This window comes from Populus alba, chromosome 3 (genome assembly GCF_005239225.2).
Source record: "Populus alba chromosome 3, ASM523922v2, whole genome shotgun sequence".
NCBI classification, from domain to species: Eukaryota; Viridiplantae; Streptophyta; class Magnoliopsida; order Malpighiales; family Salicaceae; genus Populus; species Populus alba.
In genome coordinates this window covers 4,811,230-4,829,295 of record NC_133286.1, presented here as the reverse complement: position 1 = coordinate 4,829,295, position 18,066 = coordinate 4,811,230, and the positions used below count along the sequence as shown (strand labels likewise).

General features: G+C 36.0%; 3 protein-coding genes across 9 annotated transcripts in view; 2 read left to right on the top strand and 1 right to left on the bottom strand.

Annotated features, from left to right (window-relative positions):
* The first annotated feature begins 1,395 nt into the window (after positions 1-1,395).
* Positions 1,396-17,588, top strand: LOC118037863 (protein REDUCED CHLOROPLAST COVERAGE 3). 5 transcript variants are annotated; one of them, XM_035044005.2, is made up of 24 exons: positions 1,396-1,536; positions 1,758-1,869; positions 1,963-2,024; positions 2,115-2,207; positions 2,296-2,368; positions 5,109-5,423; positions 5,532-5,602; positions 6,236-6,367; positions 6,488-6,529; positions 6,641-7,165; positions 7,776-7,930; positions 8,968-9,472; positions 9,579-9,641; positions 9,722-9,823; positions 10,093-10,410; positions 10,486-10,578; positions 10,664-10,765; positions 10,865-10,969; positions 11,382-11,515; positions 11,830-12,013; positions 12,157-12,288; positions 12,685-12,797; positions 12,884-12,965; positions 13,256-15,125. In XM_035044005.2, exons 2-24 carry the CDS (start codon positions 1,800-1,802, stop codon positions 14,846-14,848), a joined length of 5,064 nt encoding a protein of 1,687 aa, XP_034899896.1. In that variant the 5' UTR covers positions 1,396-1,536; positions 1,758-1,799; the 3' UTR covers positions 14,849-15,125. The 5 variants fall into 5 exon arrangements, with proteins under 5 accessions (XP_034899896.1, XP_034899894.1, XP_034899899.1 ...); XM_035044003.2 differs by having other exon boundaries at positions 1,399-1,536; positions 1,662-1,869; XM_035044008.2 differs by lacking the exon at positions 1,396-1,536 and adding an exon at positions 15,174-17,588 and having other exon boundaries at positions 1,612-1,869; positions 13,256-14,884.
* Positions 1,534-18,066, top strand: part of LOC118037857 (uncharacterized) — a 95,002-nt gene continuing 78,469 nt past the window's right edge. For all 3 annotated transcript variants that reach the window (XM_073407899.1, XM_035043997.2, XM_073407898.1), the window contains exon 1: positions 1,534-1,612. The gene's annotated coding sequence lies outside the window, so the exon portion shown is untranslated. The remainder of the gene's footprint in view (positions 1,613-18,066) is intronic.
* LOC118037865 (glycerol kinase) lies at positions 15,435-17,937 on the bottom strand. The gene is made up of 4 exons (XM_035044009.2): positions 17,647-17,937; positions 17,321-17,542; positions 15,989-16,940; positions 15,435-15,898 (listed from the first exon to the last, which is right to left on the bottom strand). The coding sequence occupies exons 1-4, from the start codon at positions 17,784-17,786 to the stop codon at positions 15,653-15,655; spliced, it is 1,560 nt and encodes a 519-aa protein (XP_034899900.1). The 5' UTR covers positions 17,787-17,937; the 3' UTR covers positions 15,435-15,652.

Below are 18,066 nucleotides of genomic sequence, written 5' to 3'. Positions count from 1 at the left end.
AGTTAATTTTTTGTTTTGGATTGAGTTTTGGGTTGTTTGAAGGCATACACAAGTTTATCTAGGTCTTTATATTATTTTTAGGTGTTATTGAGTCAAACAAGGATTGAAAATTATTTTTTTTTGTTGAAAACGACTCTCCCGTCACCATATTATTGGCTTACAAACGACATGTCATCTATAGGCTCTGAAAATACGTTGTCTACATGAGCTAATAACATATCATTGGCATATATAGACGACACATCATCCCTATATGTAAATTGTACATCATTTGTGTTGTCTTTTCAAAAATAAAAATAAAAATAAAAATAAAAATAAAAATAAAAGTGCATTATGCATCATCTGTCATCTATTATTTGGGAACAAAAGCCTCTTTACATGTCTGGGTATATATATATATTATGTGTTCTTCATAGTTATTAATCCTATCTTAGGGTAAGGACTCGGGATGAGTCATGAGCTAGGCGGGTTAATCAAGAAAAAAAATTCATTTCATTTTTTTAATAAAAATATCAAAATGACATTGTTTTGTGTTTTTCAAAAGTTAACAGGTTTTAGACTAGGCTTTAACCAAATCAACCCTGGCTTTTGAACAGGTCATGCCATGTCAATTAGTCCCTTTATTTTTTTTTTTAAATTGACCTAATCTAGACCTTGGATCAACCGAGTTACAAGGTTAAACAGTTATATTGATACGAGTTTTATAAATATAGTATTTTCAATCCCTTGAACTTAAAAAAATATTATTTAATCCTTTTTTAATATTTTAAAGTCTGTTTTTTGTTTTTATTTGGTGTAGTAAAAGCATCTTCTTCAAATGTGTTTTTTATTTTATTATATAGGACTTTATTTTTAGTACTACGTGCTACCTATGTTTTTTTCTTTTTTGAAAATCTCCTTTTCGGTTGTTTGTATATATATAAAAAAAATCTTATGGTATAATTAAATAAAACATAATTCTAAAAATAAAAAATTGTTTAGTTCTCGAGTGTATAATCTAAATCACATATTTAATAGATTAATCTGAATTAATTTAATTTTTAATTTTTTTATTTTAATTTGACATTTTTGTTTTTAGTTTTATTTATAATTTTTTATAGTTTTCTTTTTATGATGTTAATAAATTCTCATAATTCAAGTTATAATTTTAATTGATTAACTAAGGTTTATCAATAATGTTTTCAATTATAATTTTTAGGCAAAACCGAAGGCGAAACAAACGACGGCAAAACCGAAGGCGAGCCCCAACGTCTGATGAAACAAAACAGACCGGCAGCATGCCACGTGTCAACAAACAACGGCCGATTCATCTGGACCCCCCACGATTATTTATTTATTTATTTCCCTCTTGGTGCATGGGTTTCTCCTGGCCTTAAGAAGGCGCTCTCTAGCCACGGGGAGACAGAGAGAGAAGGAAATCAAGGTTTAAGCAGGAAGCAGAGGTCAGGATTGCTCCCATATCTCCAAAAGGGCAAATCCTACAAAAATACTTATCCTATCCTTTCTTTTCATCGAAAAGCTACCTACTCTCACCAGGTTTTCCCCTCACTCGTTATCAATGGATGTTCTTAATTTATATAGCTAGTTTGCTCTCTCGCCCTCCCCTCTACACGCTTCCTTTCTTGTGTTTTCTTTAGCACTGATAACAACACCTCCATCAGGTTCATTGTTTTCTGGGAAAAAAAATGGGTATCTGAAATAGTGTGCTGCCGACACACACAGAGGTTTTTTCTTCATCTTTTTCCTCCTATTTCCAGTGCACAACGCGCACCTCTGGTTGAAGAGGAAGAAGAGAAACAATGGCGCCAAGGTCAGGGAGGGGGAAATCAAACAAAGCTAGAGCAGAGAGGAAAAGGAAGGAGGAGAAATGTGATTATACTACCTTTTTTTCTCTCTCTTTTTTTTTTAATTAATTTTTCGACATTGATATATGTTATGATTATAAATTAACTTGATTTGCAGCTGTTCCTAGTGTTGTTGATGTCACCGTGATCACTCCATATGAATCGCAAGTTGTGCTCAAGGTGGTGCCACTACTCCTGGTATTTTTAATCATTTGATTTCTTGAATATTTTAAGCCCTCTAAATTGATTATCTGGGCTCTCCTCTTGTAGGGCATCTCCACTGATAGGATACTTGATGTGAAGAAGTTATTGGCTGCAAATGTGGAAACATGTCATCTCACAAACTATTCCTTATCTCACGAGGTTTTCTACCATTTATGTCCTCTGTAAAGCATGTGTAGAGAGAGTTATTAGTAATATTATTTTTAATTTTTTTTTTTAAATTTTTTAGGTGAAAGGGCATGGGTTGCATGACAGAGTAGAAATCATCTCCTTGAAGCCCTGCCTGCTCAAAATCATCGAAGGTAGGTGAAGCTCCTTGCCAAACAACACCATCTCTCTCTCTCTGTTTTTTTAGAGGAATTTACAACTTTTTTTTTTTTTTTTTTTAAATACGTCCAAAAGAGCAAGGAACACAGAGCTCTAATTGTCGTATTATCATCCCATCATCCCAACAAACTATATTAAAATAATTTAGACACAAAAAGACAGTTCTCAGCTCTCATTGGAGACTCCCAAGGGAGAGGTCACCATGGAAGTTCCAGGAAATGGAGGGACATGCACTGAGCTCATGTCACGTGAGGTGGGTCCATGATAAAATGGATCTTGACAAAATCTCATGTCCTAAATCTTAATTAACTCAAGGGAAAACTCTAGATTTTATTTTTTTAATCTTTTAGATATTGAACACATATATCTTAGATGATCCTATCATTGTCACTTCCTACACGTTACAGTGTGTTGGTTAATAGATTTAGTTTAGAAATGGAGGTTGAGTTTTAGGTGTGGAATTTATAAAAAAACTAAAAAAGTAAAAAATATTAGTTTTTATAATTGAATTTTGTTTATAATTAGATTGTATCTAATCATAATTTCAATTACACAAACTAAAATAAACACTTAAATATATACTCTCATGTTCTTATTTTTTTTTATTTTTTTTTTGGGTATAAACAAAGGGTTTTTTTTTTTTCAGTTTTGAATTTTTTTTTTATTTTGTTTTAAAATAATTTATTTTAATATTTTTAAATATTTTAAAAAATAACTATTATTATACTACCAACCCTCCTTCTCTAAGAGAGATAAAAGTTAAGCTGCAAAATCTCAATAGATATCTTTATTTTCGGTTAGCTTCTTATGATATTTTTGTTTATTTTATATACACGCACATTGGGATGAATTTAGCTTAATTTGTTTTTTCAAATTAAGAATATATAAATTATTTCCATTTGCTCAATGATTGTTGCAAAATAAGGGAAGAAAGAGGTTTTGAGTTTGAATCCCATATTTACCGATTCCTGATTAATTTCAGAAAGTAAGTAGGGAAAATTATATTTTCATCCCTGTAGATTCCACTTTGTCTCCTATATTTAAATCTTAGAAAGGACTATATTGAAATTTTGTAAATACTGGGTCTGGTACTAAGAAAATAAAAAATTAGGGATCAAAGTGGAATATTAATGAATATATACAAGGAATAAACTATAGTTTTCCATAGAGGTAGCAAGATTACAGATTAGGTACCAGGATGTGTTTGTTTTAGCTTTTGTGGTTGAGGTTGTGGTTGGATACAATCCAATTATGCACAAAACTCAATCACAAAAGCTATTTTATCTTGTTTTTTATAGCTTTTTTAGTAGGTTCCACACCCAAACTCAACCTCAACCTTTAAAACAAACACACACTAGGGCAACGACCAAAAAAAAAAGAAGTTGTTACATGCAATGCATTTCACATGTCAAACCCTTGTTAACATATGCTTCTCATTTTCCTTTTTTTTTTTTAAAGCATGAATTTCACATGTTATGGTTGTGCAACTAAAATAATTTGTATAGAAATTATAATTTATTAATGTAACTAGTGCTCTACAATTATTAAAAAAATGCAAGTAATTTAAGCCAATTGAGTCAATAGATTTTTAATTTAGAAAAAAACAATGAAGTAATTGAAAAAAAATATCTAAAATGACAAATCTCATACAAAACTGAACAATTAACTAGAAGACAAAAAAAATTGATTACTTAAAAACAAAAAAAAGCTTAAGTGAAGGTATTTGTTTACATAATATCTTTAACTTTTAATGTAAATTGTGTAACTAATTATTTGAAAAAAAACAATTTACTGTTTTGTAGGACCCATAATTTTTTTTCTCAAACCACCATTTCGCACACAATAGCTAAGAGCTACTTTTTATATAATTCACATGGCATTGTTCACTTCAAGAAGTGACAATGCCCATGCCACGTGATAGTTCACCTGGCAACGCGAGAAGCAACAGTGACGGGGGAATTTATTGGCACTGTTTATATGAACAATGTTTATTGGATTGATAAAAAAAATTTAATTTTTTTTTAAATTATATTTTACTCAAAAAATTAATATTTAATATTATTTAATAACACTATATATAAATTAAAAAATATTGTATAATGACGTAACATTTATAGAATTTGAGTGCAATTCTAATTTTATTTTTGATGATATTTTACCTGATTTTGTTGCACGTTCAAAAAATTCATAAAAATTATAGTTCTTATCAGATGAATTTTATATGTAATGAAATTTATAGATAAATTAATGAAATAATAAAAATATTTAATATAAAATATTATTTATTTAATGATATAATAATAGTAGATAAATCTATAATATTTAAATTAAAAACTATATATATATATATATATATATATATTATAACTTCAATTTAAAAATCATATTTAACCTAAAAATAGTAAATTATTTTTTATTCAATTTTAATTTCAATTAAATATATATATCAAATCAACCTTAACTAAAAATATTTTTGATAAAATATTTTTTTTTAAACTACAACCATAAAAATTATCACAATATTAAATCTAAGATATTAAAAAAAAATAATAAAAAAAAAATAAAGTAAATCTGAGTAAATGTTTTCCCCCATAATTATCTGACAATTTTATATCTGAATTTGTCCAGCGAGTGAAAGAAAAGAAAATGACTAAAACATTACCCGACATTGTGAGTTAATTTACACACCTTGCCACTGTGCTTTTGTAATTGCAGAGGACTACACAGAGGAGTCGCAAGCCGTAGCTCATGTACGGAGGCTGCTGGACATCGTAGCCTGCACAACCAGGTTCTCCAACAAATCCAGGCGACCGTCACAGTCAATATCACAATCCAAACGGTCTAATAGTTCTAGGTCACCACGGACCAGGACTCCTGCAACGCCACTGTCCGACGATGCAGCATCCGAAACGACGTCGGTGTCGGCGGCGATGTCGGAGAGTATGGACATGGCGGCGATTCACCCGACGCCGAAGCTGTCTGAGTTCTATGACTTCTTCTCCTTCTCTCACCTCCCGCCTCCTATTCTCGGTAATTAATTAATTGCATTTTTAGCTTATTTTCCTAGGCTTAACTTTTTTGTCTCCTTTTTTTTTGTGTTAATTAGTTGTTAATTTTATATTGTTGATGATGTTGCAGATTTGAGACGATGCAGTGAGGTTAAGGATGGTGAGGAAAGGTCACGACCGGGTGATTATTTTGAATTTCAGGTTCATCGTCTTCTTTATTTTGACTTTTATCCTCAAGTTTTGGAATTCTGTAATGTTATCCTTATAGTTTCTAAAACGTTCCAACATGACCCCTGACCATTAAATATCTTCCTTTTGAATTTAGTTCTTTAGTAGGGAATAAGCATTTTTGCATGATATTACAAGGTAATATGCGAATTAAAATGAAAGAAATGTGATGAAAAATATGAAAAAAGGTTACATTTTTGTTTGTTATTTAATAGTAAAGGTTGACAAAGCTAAATTTTTTTTAAAGTGCAGAAAATCTTAAATTATAGGGTAGAAGCATAACATTGATGAATCTACAACGGGCTAAAATTTTCAAATAAGGACCAATTTGTAAATAAAATAAATTAGGGACTAAAATATTCTTTAAAATTCAGACACTATAAGAAAATTATCAGACTCCACTTCATTACTAATTTTTTTGCAACTAAATAAATGAATATAATAAATCATCTCATTACATTACATTACATTATATGATACCAAAGATGTCGTGAGTGCGAAAAGTGTAGATTACTTGCATAGAAATTTAACTTTTCATGAGCTTATGGCTTATCAATCCTTTGTCATGGTAACTGAAGCTGCATTGATGTGATTGATATATTCCAGGTTAAGATATGCAATGGAAAGCTAATAAAGGTGGTTGCTTCAGTAAAAGGGTTTTATGCAGTGGGAAAGCAATTTTCCCAAAGCCATTCCATGGTGGATCTTCTTCAAAATCTCAGCCGAGCTTTTGCCAATGTTGGTTTGCTTTCTTCCAAGTTCCAGCCATTCTCTTTTGTTGCATTTGTTTTGAAATCAATTGGCTTGCTATTTGCCTTCGGTTTGTAATTGATGGATGTGTTGCTGTGGTTACTACAGGCATATGATTCCCTTATGAAGGCTTTTGTAGAGCATAATAAGGTCAACTTCTTATACTCATTTAATATAATATAGACTTTTTCCATAGACATCATTACTGTTTTGAAGGCAAAAAATATGTGACATCTTATGTTTTTGCTTCTTCCTTTCCAGTTCGGTAATCTTCCTTACGGATTCCGCGCAAATACATGGCTTGTTCCTCCATCTGTTGCGGACTCTCCATCAAACTTTCCATCCCTTCCTGTAGAAGATGAGAGCTGGGGTGGCAATGGTGGAGGGCAAGGAAGATATGGTGGATATGATCTTCGTCCTTGGGCCACTGATTTCGCGATATTGGCTAGCCTACCATGCAAGACAGAGGAGGAGAGAGTGGTGCGAGACCGGAAGGCTCTTTTGCTTCATAGTCAATTTGTTGATGTTTCAATTTTTAAAGCTGTTGCAGCGATACAAGGTGTTATTGATTCCAATCTTCAAGCAAGAGATACAATTTCAGGCTCTTTCTTGCTTGAAGATCATGTAGGAGACTTGTCTATAGTTGTAGAACGTGATGCAGCAGATGCAAGCTTGAAGACTGTGGTCAAAGTCAACGGCAATCACTTATCTGGTATCCCTGCTAAGGAAATTGCTCAAAGGAATTTGCTCAAAGGGGTAACCGCAGATGAGAGTGTAGTTGTTCATGTAAGTATAGTTTCGTTTCCTTCTTCTCCCTTCAAAGCACCATCATTCCACATTTACTCGCATTGACATGCATGCTGTGGGACAACCTGCTATTACAAAATTGGATGTGTATCCATGGAAAAGCATCTCTAACAATAACAATTTTGGGTTCCATCTTATTTAAGGAAATAAGCTGTCTTCCATTTCTGATCTTATCACTCTTCCCCTCCCCTTCCTCTCTTCCTTGCTTGCACATTTCTATTTGTGCTGCACGACTGTTAGCATGAGGACTCATCTTTCCATTCTAAGTTCATCATTACCGCATTTTTCGCAGAGTCGCATTATGCCAGATGGCATTAAGTTTTCTTCCTGAATCGACATCCTCTTTAGCTTCACCTCCTTGTAGCGCTTCCAAACTGAAACTCCATGACCCCCTTTTACCATCAATATGATGATGGAAATGGAAATAGTGCAGCCAATTAATCTTTGTTGCACATGACCAAATGATCATCTCAACTGGGTTAATGTCTTCATTTAGAATGGCAGAAGCAAAGTTACATGTTTATATTTGTTCTGTATTTCAAAAGTACATAAATAGAGACTGCTGAAACAACAGCATTGATTTCTGCAGGATACCTCTTCATTGAGCACTGTCATTGTAAGACTTTGTGGATACACTGCAACAGTGAAAGTTGTTGGCAATGTGAAGAAGAAAAAGTTTGATGCTCAAGATATTGAAATTGATGATCTACCAGATGGAGGAGCTAATGCTCTTAATATTAACAGGTTTGAACTACAAGCTAGATCTCTAGTCAACCTAATATCAGTGTTTGGAAGATTGAGCCCTGTTGGATGCACATAGGATACACATGCTAATACTCAGAAATTGTGGAATTAATGGGAACTAGGATACATATGCTAATACTCAGAAATTGTGGAATTAATGGGAACGTATTCAGGTAGCCCAGGTCTTACACATATCTGTTATGAGTCTCTTGTTTGAGTTGATTGTATTCAGAGTCAGAGTATTAGTGTTGTTTCTGTAGATTATGTTGTAAAAGATATTTAAAAATGCAAGCTTAGGATCCCTGTTGAAAGGACAGCAAATTAGATTTATGATATTTGCTGCTCAGGATCCAATTGGAGAGCTGCATGCTCAGATTGCTTTCTAGTCCTAATTTGATGACCAAAGCAAAAGCTTGAAACATCTCTTTAGAGCATGTTTTAAACTCCTGCTTAAGGAATGAGGAAAACACAACACTACAAAAGTGAGTTAGCTTTTCTTCCTTTAATAGGTGAATATTTCATGATATATAAGTGTCCATTCTTCTAGCACATGGCACTAGACCCTGTAAATTGCTAGGATATTCAAGAAAGAAACAAATGGCTATTATGTGTCCTTCACTTGTCGAAAATTTTTATATGTTTTCTTCTAGCACATGGCACTAGACCCTGTAAATTGCTAGGAAAATCCTGAAAGAAACAAATGGCTATTATGTGTCCTTCACTTGTCAAAAAAAAATTATTTAGTGTCCCATCCTTCGGTTTCCTTATCAGATCTGAAAATTTTTGTCAGACATTACAAAAATAAGTTTCAAGTAAAATAACTTGTTTTCAAAGACTATAAAAGCTGACATTAAAAGAAAAGATAATCATGCAATTACGTTATTTCAGGAGTCAATTCTACATTTACTAAAATATAAAATTATTTAAATGCATTCTGAGAGTACAAGATTTTTTAAAGCAAGTACTCTTGATTCATGTACATGTTTTAATCATGCACTATGGACTTAAAGGGATAAGCTATCCAAACCTTCTTGCAGTTTAAGGGTGCTGCTGCACAAGTGTTGGAGTGCTGAATCATCTCTAGGACAGTCTTCTCACTCTTCTATGGAAGAGTTAGAAGCATCTAGATGTCTTATTCGGAAAGCAAGTACAGAGAGTTTAACCAAGCTAGAGGAGAAGCCAATTGCTTTAGAAAGGTCTATTAGATGGGAACTTGGCTCATGTTGGTTGCAACATCTGCAAAAGCATGAAGCTTCAAAAGATACCAATTCTAAAAGCCCAGAGGATAATAGTGAGAACGGACAAGCTGTGAAAGGTCTTGGAAAGGAATTCAAATTTTTGAAGAAGAGGGATATGAAGCCTACTGTGACTTCCACACATGATAGAGAAGAAATTGAATCTGGCATGTGCAGCCAAGCTATGGGAATTAATGCCGGACAACATAGCAATGATGAGTCCAACATTGGGTGCGAATTGAGGAGATTGGTTTCTGAAGAAGCCTTCTTGCGTCTGAAAGAATCTGGAACTGGCCTTCATTTAAAGGTTGACTTGTTTTGTCATTTTCATTGTTGTTGTTGATGTTGTCTTTATTATGACCTAAGTTTTCTTTATTGTTATTTCTGGGTCTAACTGTATTTTCTTGCAACAGTCAGCAGATGAGCTTCTTCAAACAGCATACATATATTATGATGAAGTTGCATTGCCTAAGCTGGTAATATTTAATTTATGCAGTGTCTTACTTTGCTGACTAGAGTTTTAATAGTTTATAATCCAGATCTTATACTTTATTAGGTAATGGATTTTGGCTCCCTTGAACTTTCGCCTGTTGATGGTCGCACGCTGACTGACTTCATGCATTTTAGGGGACTGCAGATGCGCTCTTTGGGACGGGTGGTGAGAATTCTCTCTCTGTCTGTGTGTGTGTCACCATATCTTTTATGCCAGTCATCTGACTCAGCCTCATCCATAATAGGAATATTTCCTCTGGGAAGCATACTGCTCGATGACTTTATTATTATCAGTCCTCTCGCTATACTTTGAACCTATCTATGTAGATGCAAGTTTTGGGCAAAAGCCACATTAATATCCTTGAAAAATTCTTCACTGTCTTATGCTTAAGTAAGTCGTTATGATTTTGTTGATTCTAAACTTCTTGCAAACAGGTTGAACTTGCAGAGAAGCTTCCTCACATACAATCACTTTGTGTTCATGAGATGGTTACTCGAGCTTTCAAGCACCTACTTAAAGTGGTTATTGCATCTATCAACAATAAATCAGACTTGTCTGCAGCCATAGCTTCATCCCTAAATTTCTTGCTTGGAAGTTGTGGGGTTGAAGGCAGTGATCAAACTATGAAGGATGACCATGCTCTCAAATTGCAGTGGTTGCGAACATTTCTTTCCCAGAGATTTGGTTGGACACTGAAAGATGAATTTCAGCATTTGAGAAAGCTTTCAATTCTTCGTGGACTTTGCCATAAGGTACCAATTGTTCTTTCTGCTGCTGGCTGCTGCATATGTCCCAATCATGGTTTTTACAATAAATTCCCCTGCCAGGTTGGATTGGAGTTGGTTCCAAGAGATTATGACATGGAGTGCTCAAACCCCTTTAGGAAATGCGACATTATCAGTGTAGTTCCTGTGTGTAAGGTGTGAAATTTTGTTCTAGATCTCTCAAAAATTCTGAGCACATAGAATTTCAACCTAAATTTGATATATGCACAATGCTTCACAGAATGTAGGATGCTCTTCAGCTGATGGACGGACTCTGTTGGAGTCGTCGAAGGTTGCTCTTGATAAAGGAAAGCTTGAGGATGCTGTTAATTATGGAACGAAGGTAATAATATCCCATCGAATCTGTATGTTAATGCTATATGAATTCCTTTATTCATTTAGACATCATTTCATCTCAAAAAATGTACTGCCTCCATTCAAGGCTCTAGCAAAGATGATAGCTGTATGTGGTCCCTATCATCGGACTACTGCCAGTGCTTACAGTCTTCTAGCTGTTGTTCTCTACCACACAGGAGACTTTAATCAGGTAACTAATATTCTCTTTAGCATTTTCTTTGGTTTTAGGGATTTGATTTGTTTCCTTTATGAAAAGGTACATCTATAATTAGAGTAGTGACTGAAAAAGATATAATAGAATGATGCTTCAAATTGGTTTTACTGCACATGAATGGTATTCTCGACTTCTATAGAATGGTTATTTGAAAAGGTGGGAAGTTGAACACGGAAGCAGCTGGAGTTTTGCTAGATTTTATGAACATGTTTGGTACTTCAATTTTGAAGCATTCATGCAATTCAGTAGAAAGTTCAAATGTTTTCACTTCTATGAAATTATTGTGAGCTTTAACCACATCACGCAGTTTTTTGGCATCTCTGTCTATCTTATTGAAATATTATATGAATCTAAGGAAAGCTACTTTTTGGTTGCTTTTATTTGTTAGGCTACTATATACCAGCAAAAGGCTTTGGATATCAATGAGAGGGAACTTGGTCTTGATCATCCAGATACAATGAAAAGCTATGGCGATCTTTCTGTGTTTTATTATCGTCTTCAACACGTTGAGTTAGCTTTGAAGTAAGTTCAAAGTGATCACCTTAAGAACTCATTTTGACTTGCTCACCTTTCATTATTGACGTAGTCATTCAAATTAACGATATCATAACTACCAGAGATTTTCCAAATCTAAATTTATGGTGAAATTGTCCCTTCACGTGTTTGTTTAATTAACTGTTACCATGAAAACAGAGTTTCTGTAAATTTAAAATTTTAATGGAAATCTGCCCCCTCACCTGTGTGCTCATAACGTATTCATTAAGTGATGTGCACAATCTGTAGTTCTGTTGTTGGACTTCTTGGAGTCTCTGATTGAACTGGATAAATTTCAACAGATATGTGAACCGTGCTTTATTCCTTCTTCAATTTGCTTGTGGTCTGTCTCATCCTAATACTGCCGCTACATACATCAATGTGGCAATGATGGAAGAGGGTATGGGAAATGTTCATGTTGCTCTCAGATACCTGCATGAAGCTCTAAAGTGCAATCAAAGATTGTTAGGGGCAGATCATATACAGGTTCTTTTCACTCACTAAATAACACCGTGCATGCTAATCTTGTCAAGAGGTGGACATTTTTATTTTGCACTTGTCTAAAACTTATGAAAAAGGATAAGAATGAACAAACACTTCTATTTACCTTCCTTTTCTTGGCCTGACAGACAGCTGCAAGCTACCATGCTATAGCCATTGCTCTTTCTCTGATGGAGGCATATTCCTTAAGTGTTCAACATGAGCAAACGACACTCAAGATACTTCTGGAAAAACTTGGAACGGAGGATCTTCGTACTCAGGTAACGGAAAATATGCAGTCGTGATCTAATTTACATGACTTTCCTCAAGGTAAAAAATATATATAAATAATAATAATAAAATAAATAATTAAGTAGAAGGATATTTTTTTACAGAGACTTGTTTTCCATTGGTTGGTGTGGGCATGCTTGGAAGTGCTTGATTCAGCTATCTTTAGGATTTTTGCAATTATTTTGGAGTGTTCAGCCTGGTTCCTGCATTCATGCCCAGATCTTAAGGGTCTAGAATCTGGATAACTTTGTTCATAATCATAATTTTGTTTTTTGTTTTGTTGTGTCAGTGCTGGTTGCTTATAATTTTCTGTTGTCAATCTGTGAAACTCATCATTAATATCTGCTAGTCTGTAACTCATCAAGGTGCTGTGTTTTTTAATGCAGGATGCTGCTGCGTGGCTTGAATATTTTGAATCAAAAGCCCTAGAGCAGCAAGAAGCAGCACGAAATGGAACTCCAAAGCCAGATGCATCCATCGCAAGCAAAGGTCACCTTAGGTATTGATATGGTATTCTCCACATTACTTGTTTCTTCATTTGCATTTATATGTTGGGATACCAAAGCCTGTGACTCTCTGCTGCAGTGTATCAGATCTCCTGGATTACATTAGTCCTGATCAAGACTCTAGAGGAAGTGATGCACTCAGGAAACAGCGTCGTGCAAAGGTAGTTAATGATGCAAAGCTGTTTGATTAGAAGTTTTAAACAAACACATTTTTTCTAATCTGCATCATTTTCAGATAGTAAACATGCTCCATATAGTTTTAAAAGCCAGAGAAATCCTGAAAATGTTATATTTCTGCTTCTTCTGAACATAATGTCACATCTCAAGTTCCTCTGGAATGTTACTGAATTACAAGTATCATCCACACCTGACAGCTCTCCAAAATCTGATTTAATTTATCTACTATATTATGAGAACATGACCCCTATCTTCCTTTAATCTAAATCCACAGGTACTCCAGGTTAGTGATAAGTCCTATCTAGTCCATCAAGATGTAGTGGTCAAAGATGGCTTGGGAAATGCAATGGTTATGACAGATGATGGCAACACTCAAGAACAAGGGGTGGATATGATTCATAATGAAGAAGCAGAGGAAAATGATGATATCACCAAGTACAGGCCCACAGTTGCGGGGGAAGTTGTTGAAGAAACAACTTCAGATGAAGGATGGCTAGAAGCCAATCCAAAAGGACGGTCATGGAAAGCTGCTGGCAGGAAATCTGGTCGTAGACGACCAGCTCTTGCAAAGCTAAACATAAATACTGCAGAATATTCAAGTAATAGAGAAAGAAGCTATAGGAGTCAAATCATTTCCCCAGCGCAAAGAAAAACTCCAAGGACAATTACAATGGAGGTGTCACCTGTGAAGCAATCAATTGAACTGCAGGCAAAAGCTACCGTCTCCAAACCTTTTTCTGCTCCGGCAAATCTCACTGCTATGGCATCAAAATCGCTCTCTTACAAAGAAGTAGCTGTGGCACCCCCTGGTATGGCTTTGAAGCCATCTCAGGAGATAGTAGAAGAATCAAGCGGGGCAAAACCTGAAACTCAGATATGCGGCGTTGTACCTGAGACATTTAAGGAGGAGGAAAGCAATGATATCCCTGTTATTGATAACAAACCAGGTCCTGATGAAGCAGAAGGAACTCATGAAAGTGAAACTCAACCCGAAAAATCTGGCCCTGAAGTTGAGGAAATTTCTTCTTCTAATCAGGAAAAGTTGATTGAGAAAAATGGAAGCAAGCTTTCAGCTGCAGCTGAACCATTCAATCCAGGAGTGTGCCCACTGGTTCACCCTTTAAACTCAGCTTCTGTACCAAGCATATATGATGAGACAGCTAGCAAAGGAATGCTTGTAGTCCCAGTGGCACCTCCACTTGCAAGAGTTCCTCGTGGGCCTAGATCTCCGCTTTATTTTAGAACTGCTCAATCTTACCACATGAGACAAGGTTTGCTGAAATACCGAACTCATTTGGCAACACAACCTAGAAGCATGAATCCACATGCACCTGAGTTTGTTCCCGGTAGAGCTTGGCAAACAAATCCTGAAAATGGAGATTCTGCTATTTCAACCGAGACGAAATCGTTGCTCGAGACAAGCAAGGCAAGAGAGGAAGAGGAGGACTTTGGTAAGGAATCCGGTAATGAAGTTCAAGACTGTTCTTCAAAAAGGACCACCTCTGAGACCGAGAAGGCAGAACTTGCAAGGCAGATATTGCTCAGTTTCATTGTGAAGTCAGTCCAGAATAATATTGATGGTGGAAGCGAGAACCTAGGCAGTAAAAGGTCTGACAGTTCAGAAAACTCTTCGGATGCAATAGCTAATGACAGTGCAATTATAAAAATCCTCTACGGAAATGAAGGAAAGACAAAATTGGTTACTCAGTCCAGCGACGGTGAACAGCCAAAAACCCCAGATGCTAATAATCACGGTGACGGTGAAGGATTTATAGTTGTGACAAAGCGGAGAAGAAACAAGCAGCAGTTCACAAACGGGGTTGCTGGGTTGTACAACCAGCAATCACTCTGCGCACCTGTTCTTTGAAAGAGTGAACAACTCAAAGCAGACGGCAGAAAAACGGTGGTGTTTTTTTCCATTGTCTTGTTTTTTATGGATAAAATCTCTTTGCAATTGCATCTCTAACACTGTAGAAATGATTAGAGGACGATGTTGAAGAGAGCCTGTATTTCGAGTCTATTGATTTTAGCTGTTCTTTACTTCCTAGGGTGCCAATAATCTTTTTGTATAAATTGCAAAGTTTTTCTCTTAAAAGATTTTGTTTGATTAATAAAAAGGCCCTCAGATTTGGCAACTTCATCTATATGATTTCCTCTCATGTCATCATCCCTCTTGTCTTGTACAGAAACAGCTTCAAGCCCTCCGTTCCATTACGCCATTGTTAGGGTTTGGCTCCCCATCCCATATTCAATTGGATTGAAGGGGTACAGAGAACAGCACCATACTAGCAGGCAGCCTCAGTGCAAGTTCACAAGTTCTTAAAGATCCAAAACATATGATTTCACCAGTCACAAGAAAACAATATGAACTTGGGCAAGAACAGGGTTTTTTGCGTCTGAGTTGAAAAAAACATCAAATTTGATATACTGATTAAAAAAAAACACAAAAAATGTACTCTGATAAACGCTGTCCATGCATTACCAAACTACCAAACACAAGTTACAGAGTTGCAGGCAACCAGCTGAGCCCCATGAATTTCCAGGATGGCCAGCTGATTTTAGCGTGCAGAAATTGATCATATCATATAAATTACAGATAGGATTGAAGTGTTGGTTGAAATTATTAAGCTTGTAACAAAGATAAGGATGGAAGCGTAATTAATAAAAAGTGTCAAATGGAAAGATCAGCCAAGTCAAAAGTCCTTTCAACAGCTTTGAACCACGAATCCACCTTCTTCTTCCTCAGCTCCTCATTTAGCTTGGGACGGAAAGTGGTGTCAGACTTGGACTTTTCTCCAGAAGCGAAGATCTCTTCTTCTGTCCAAACCCCGACAGCTAAACCAGCAGCATAGGCTGCTCCGAGGGCTGTTGTCTCGATATCAGCTGGTCTCACCACAGGGCTCCCTAGCAAGTCAGCCTGCGAGGGACGATCAAAATTGTTGCAAAACAGTAAATAAGAGCAAACATGATTGGTACAGTAATAAGAAGAAGGCTTTAAAGCTCAAACCTGAATCTGTATCAAGAGGTTGTTGACAGTAGCACCGCCGTCCACTCTAAGCAAGAACTCTTCCTCCTCGGAACCTGCGGCATCTTTATGCATTGAATCCAACACATCCTTCACTTGAAAACACATGCTCTCAAGCACAGCTCGAGCAATGTGAGCCTTGCTTGTGAACCTTGTGATCCCAATACAAACCCCGCGAGCATCATCACGCCACCATGGAGCAAACAATCCATTGAAGGCAGGAACAAAATAAACTCCACCGGTATTGTCAACCTGAGAAGCCAGTTCCTCGATTTCACTAGCGCTTTTAATCACTCCAAGACTGTCTCGGAGCCACTGAACTGCAGCCCCGGCAATAGCAATTGAGCCTTCAAGTGCATAGTTTGCTGGCGCTTTTGAGCCAAGCTTAAATGCCAAGGTGGTTAGAAGCCCATGCGTTGAATGCACCACCTCCTCACCGGTGTTGCGAAGTATGAAAGCACCAGTTCCATAAGTGCTCTTAGCCTCACCCTTCTTACAAGCTTGCCCAACCATCGCAGCGTGCTGGTCACCAAGACATCCAGCAATTGGGAAACCAACAAGAGGCCATCCCTCTGTGATCTTTCCAATGATCTCAGAATTACTGACAATTTTTGGAAGAATTTCAGCTGGGATTTTTAGGGTTTCTAATGTATGTTTATCCCACTCAAGAGTCTTCAGATTCATGAGCATAGTTCGAGATGCATTAGAGACATCAGTCACGTGTAAGCCACCGTTTACTCCGCCAGTTAAATTCCAGATCAACCAAGAATCTACTGTTCCAAACAAAGCATCTTTCTTCTTGATACCCTCTTTAACCGCATCCACGTTTTCCATCAACCAGATTAGCTTCATGGCACTGAAATAAGTGCTAATTGGCAACCCGCATGTCTCAACGAAATGAGTCCTTCCTCCTGGCATTTCTTTCTCCAGCCTCCTGTTAGAAGAAAATATGCTTACAGTAATTCTTGGAAACACAGCAAATGATCAAATATTAAAAAAAAAAAAAAGTCAAAATCTTTTTGAATCATAAATTTCCAGCAATAGCAATCAATCAAAAGGGATACATTAGATCCTTACAATAAATCTTGGAAACACAGCTCATGATCAATGATTTGATAAAAAAAAAGAGAGAGACAAAAAAGTCAAACCTTCTAGTATCACAAATTTCCAGCAATATCAATCAATCAAATGGGGGTAATATCAAAACGAAAGCAACAATAAAGAAATTCTGATAAAGAAAATCCTCAGTCATAGGAAAAAAAGAAAAGAAATAATTATGGAGTGAAAATGGAAGATAAGCGAAGTAAAGGAAACCTGCAAACAGAAGTGGTGCGAACATCCATCCAAACAATGGCATTATAGAGGGGACGACCAGTGGATTTGCTCCAAACAAGAGTAGTTTCTCTCTGATTGGTCAAACCAATAGCCTTCAAAGCAGCGTCCACATTATGCCCCTCTGCTGAAGCCTTGTCCACTGCCTTCGCCATGCACACCTTCACACTCTCAAGTATTTCCATTGGGTCATGCTCCACCCATCTACAACCACCACCAATATCATCATCATCATCATCATCATCATCATCATCATCATCATCATCATCATAAAGAAAAAGAAAAGAAAGGGAAATAATTTAGAGTACCCGGCTTGAGGATAGAGCTGGGTGAACTCAACCTGGTGAGATCCAACACAGCGAGAGTCACGGTCATAGATGATGAATCTGGTGCTGCTTGTGCCTTGATCAATGGAGCCAATGAAGGCAGCCTCCTTTGTTTTCGCCATTTCTTGATTGAGAGACGGACAGAAAACAAACACGAGAAAAAGCACTGCCTAAGAGCAACTCTTAAATGGAAAGCCACAAATTAAAGAAATATTTATACTATTTTTTAAAAATATTATTTTATCAATTTAGCTTTCAAAATACAGCATCTTCATTTATACTATTTTTTTAAAAAAATTACTATTTTATCAATTCATCTCTTCAAAATAACATTGGAGAGCTTGACGCGATAAAGAGGGAGGAGTTGATGAAAACAAGGCATGTTCCTGTACTTTTATTTAT